This window comes from Solea solea, chromosome 16, assembly GCF_958295425.1.
Source record: "Solea solea chromosome 16, fSolSol10.1, whole genome shotgun sequence".
In the NCBI taxonomy this organism is placed as follows: Eukaryota; Metazoa; Chordata; class Actinopteri; order Pleuronectiformes; family Soleidae; genus Solea; species Solea solea.
Window position 1 is genome coordinate 24,664,625 of NC_081149.1, and position 4,204 is coordinate 24,668,828.

General features: G+C 38.7%; 1 protein-coding gene across 1 annotated transcript; it reads left to right on the plus strand.

Moving 5' to 3' along the window:
• The first annotated feature begins 1,946 nt into the window (after positions 1 to 1,946).
• rcvrna (recoverin a) lies at positions 1,947 to 3,514 on the plus strand. Its single transcript, XM_058653945.1, has 3 exons — positions 1,947 to 2,364; positions 2,878 to 2,989; positions 3,080 to 3,514. Exons 1-3 carry the CDS (start codon positions 1,984 to 1,986, stop codon positions 3,196 to 3,198), a joined length of 612 nt encoding a protein of 203 aa, XP_058509928.1. The 5' UTR covers positions 1,947 to 1,983; the 3' UTR covers positions 3,199 to 3,514.
• The last annotated feature ends 690 nt before the right edge of the window (positions 3,515 to 4,204 follow it).

Below are 4,204 nucleotides of genomic sequence, written 5' to 3' on the forward strand. Positions count from 1 at the left end.
ACAGGCCTTGATTAAATTGTTAGCCTGTTGTTCAATGAACGTTCACCAGACTCATCCGTTCTTACGTAAGAAACACCTGCCGAGGTTTGACCACGAAGGGACGACTGGGGATGCCCAATTTTTTTTTATCTATGTTTTATTTATTTAAATTAGATTTTTTTTACTTCACAAAGTAAATCCAATAATACAATTTCTCTGTAAGGAAAGTTATTTGTGTACAAATGTGTCTCAAATAACCAGGAAATGTCCATGTTTTTAGATTATATAGAGAAAAAAAATGACAGTCCAGTCAGAAAAACAGCAAACACTGAGATTAAAGCAGCTTTAGTTGAATCCGGAAATGTGTCTCAACCCCCCGTAACCCCCCCAGCCCGCTGATTCTTCCACACTGTGAACACTAGCGTCTGCTGGCTCTCATCATCCCGACTGTGTTAATGTCACTGCGACACACCTGTGTTTCACAGCAGGATTTATCGTCACAGCTCAGCGACACGTCCCTTTAATTGCCTTCACTTGCTGTGGTTTTGGCAGCGTGGCAGCAGATGGTCCTGTAATCTGGCCAGAGATTAATACACTGGAGACACGGATAATCTCATCCCATTGTAGTGGAGCAAGTGCACAATAAAGACATCGCGCACTCCCCCCGCCCCCAAAAGCATCCTCAGCTATAAATGCACGACATGTCTGTCTGTTAATGACAAACGGCAACATTTCATACACAATGTGATTTACATTAAAACATAAAAACAGTCAAAAAGTGGAAATATTAAAACACACAAATTGAACAAAACTCATGATTAAAACAACAGCACTCACCGGGTCCTCGCTCCCCCTTACCAGGTTCCAGGGGGTGCTGTGGAGCCACACAGTCCTGTGACCCACTTCAGACTTTTGTGCTACTGTTGACAAGTGTGACGATTTGTGAATATGTGACATCCTTTGGCTGTATTTTTGAAATCTGCACCATTGCCACGGTAACACTGTTTTTCAAAAAGTCACGATATTCACCACCAATGATCTACATCATTAGTGATTTCACCAATTTCAACATGGATATGACATATCCTGTGAGAGCAGCACATGAAAATGTGAAATAATGGTACTTTTCTGTCACCACCAGGGGCGCTGTTGTTTTTTGATGAGACATATTTGAGATTTTTTGCCAAACCTGTAATCTGGATCAGAAACAAACCAAAACGAGTTTTGACACACAGAGACAGATTATCGCTGATAAAAATGAGATTATACAATGAATGAAACCTCTTTTATAAAAGTAAAATCATCTAAAAAAAAGAAGAATTTTTTTATTTTAACTATATTATATTAACTCGACTAGGATTCTAAAGTTGGCATCTAGTGTTTGTCCTTTTAGAAATATATCATACATTTTGTTACACAGATTTTGTCAAATGTGTTATTTAGAAAAATCGGCTATAGAAGTAAAAATACTAAATTTAAAGAAAATTAAGATGCTGCAGCTTTTGGTCAATAAGGCTGAAGAATAAATGGAAGAGGGCCCAGAGTGGATCCTTGAGGAGCTCCTTCGGTTACAATTCAATGCATTTTCAACATTTTCAGTCTTTGTGGAATTTAATTTCATTTTCAGTTTTTGGTTTGGTGTCACATGAAAACATTTTAGATTTAAAGCAGATAACAATGACACGGCGTGATGTAAGTGAGTGCGATGGTAGATGGGTTGCCATAGTAATGATGCTGAAAAAGACACAAAGGTTCCCCCAGAACCTTTGGGTTTGTTGACCTTTTCTGTGCATCTGTTGTGTTTAATCCTCTGCTTAAACATCCAGTGCATTATTTAATTGTGCGTTCACAAAGGTGTCATGGCGGAATGACGTGGTTATCCCCGTTAATCTTCACGACAGCTGTCTGGATTTACACGGCGATGACTGTAATCTCAGTTTGCACCTCCGGGGTGAAAACAAGGCAGAGCAGAGGGGAAAGTGACCGCAGACGGTTGTGAGAAGGATGGGGAATACGAAGAGCAGCGCTTTGTCGAAGGGGCTCCTGGAGGATCTGAAGTCCAACACCAAATACTCAGAGACCGAGCTCTGCACGTGGTACCAGTCCTTCCTGAAGGAGTGTCCTGGTGGGAAGATCAGCAAGGAGCAGTTTGAAGGCATCTACGCCAGCTTCTTCCCGGATGCAGACCCCACAGCGTACGCGCGGCACGTTTTCAGGAGTTTTGACACCAACGCCGATGGAACTTTGGACTTTAAGGAGTACATCGTGGCCCTGCACCTCACCTCCGGGGGAAAGACACTGCAGAAGCTGGAGTGGGCCTTTGCTCTGTACGACGTGGACGGGAACGGAACCATCAGCAAAAATGAAATCGTAGAGATTGTTAGGGTACATGCACCTTCTTTTTTCATCACGGTGGACGAGATAAAGTTCTCTCCCTGCATCATGAAACTAAATTCGTTTTTAATTGAATTGATTCACTCATCTGCACATCAATTTAATTGATTTTTATTTTTTAAAATGCTCAATTATTACATTGATTGAGCATAGAAAAATAATTATGATTTTCATATTTAAGAAGGTACAACACAAGTAAACATTGAGTATTTTTCACTGACAAATGAGTTTGTCTATTTATAAGTACAGAACAAATACACAAAATATATTAAATTAAGTGAATTTAATTATAGCTTCCTCTGTAAAACTGTTTGAAACGTTTCTCTCCATTTTTCAGATTTGTTGACCTAAAAGATTTTTTTTTCCCTTTTGATTGTTTTACCTTGACAACTTTCATGCAGCTACTTTTATTGTGAAGGAGTTGCTTCATCAATTTAGAAAATGTAAATGGTAAAATTCTGGAAGCACAATTAAAAGAAATGTCCAAACGTTGTTATCACGCAGTCGATATTCAACATGATCCCAGCCGACGATCAGAAGAACCTCCCCGAGGACGAAAACACGCCGGAGAAGAGGTCGGAAAAAATCTGGGCATTCTTTGGGAAGAAGGACAACGGTAACAAAGCATTTATTTACTCCTCAAAACCTGCGTTACAATCCTAAATGATCTGTAGTTTATGTTCTGTTCTCGTCTGTTTGTTCACAGATAAAATCTCAGAGGGAGAATTCATTCAGGGTGTCATGGACAACAAGGAGATTCTGAGGTTGATACAATACGATGAACCTCAAAAAATTAAAGACAAGCTGAAAGCAAAGAAGCACTAGTGTACTGAGAAACATAAATATATATATATACTGTATACATATACATATATATATAACTTTGCTGTGGTTTAAAGACTGTTCTATTTCTTTATGACATGGTTATTTGTACGACTGACTCGTGTTTTGTTATGTTTTTGTTTGAAGTCATTTTTTTGATTTTGACATCAGAAAAACACAAGCGCAGAACCGCGCTGAAAGAAGCTGTGGAATTATCCCGTGTCATAAAGTTTCAGCGTGTTTGTCGTCATTCCAAATGCCTTACCGGGACAAAATGCCGAAAAATGTTCAATAAAAAAATAAAACAACTCAACTGTAAAATCTACAAGGCATCGTACTTTTTCAACGTGAAACAACAAATAAACTGCAGCTCTGTATCGTGGCTAGTAGCAGTTGGCTAGCCAACAGCCTTAGCTAAAGCTAAAGCTTTTTTGTTATAGGTTACTGATTAAACATACAGTAGCTCATAAAAATTAAATTCAATCCATCAAACGTCCTCAGAAACTCAGAAAAGATAAATTCTTAGTTTAAAGAACAGAAAATAACAACAAAATGCTAATTAGCCAGTTGATAGAGTGCAAATGTTTCAAATGTTTAAATAGAAGATTTAAGTCAATAAATCTGGGCGATAGTTACTCTCCCTCATCTTAAACACTCAAATCCATTCATTAGGTTGATAGAAAGAAAGTTGAGAGCTCCTTATGAGAGGAATTAGGCTCGAGTTAACAAATCCGTCTGCATCAGCCAATCCTATTAGAGCTGAAGGTCAGAGACAAACAACCTCTTTACTCTTAAGTCTCTACATCAGACAAAGAATCTGAGTCTGTCAAACAAACAGTTCCCTCAGAAATACACACATGTGAACGTCACTGTAAAGAAAACATGAGCTGTTCTTTAAATCCACCATCAGCCAAAGCTATTCTATACATCCACAGACTGACTGACTGACTGCCAAATAATGAGCTATTCTATACATACACAGACTAACTGACTGCCAAATAATGAGCCA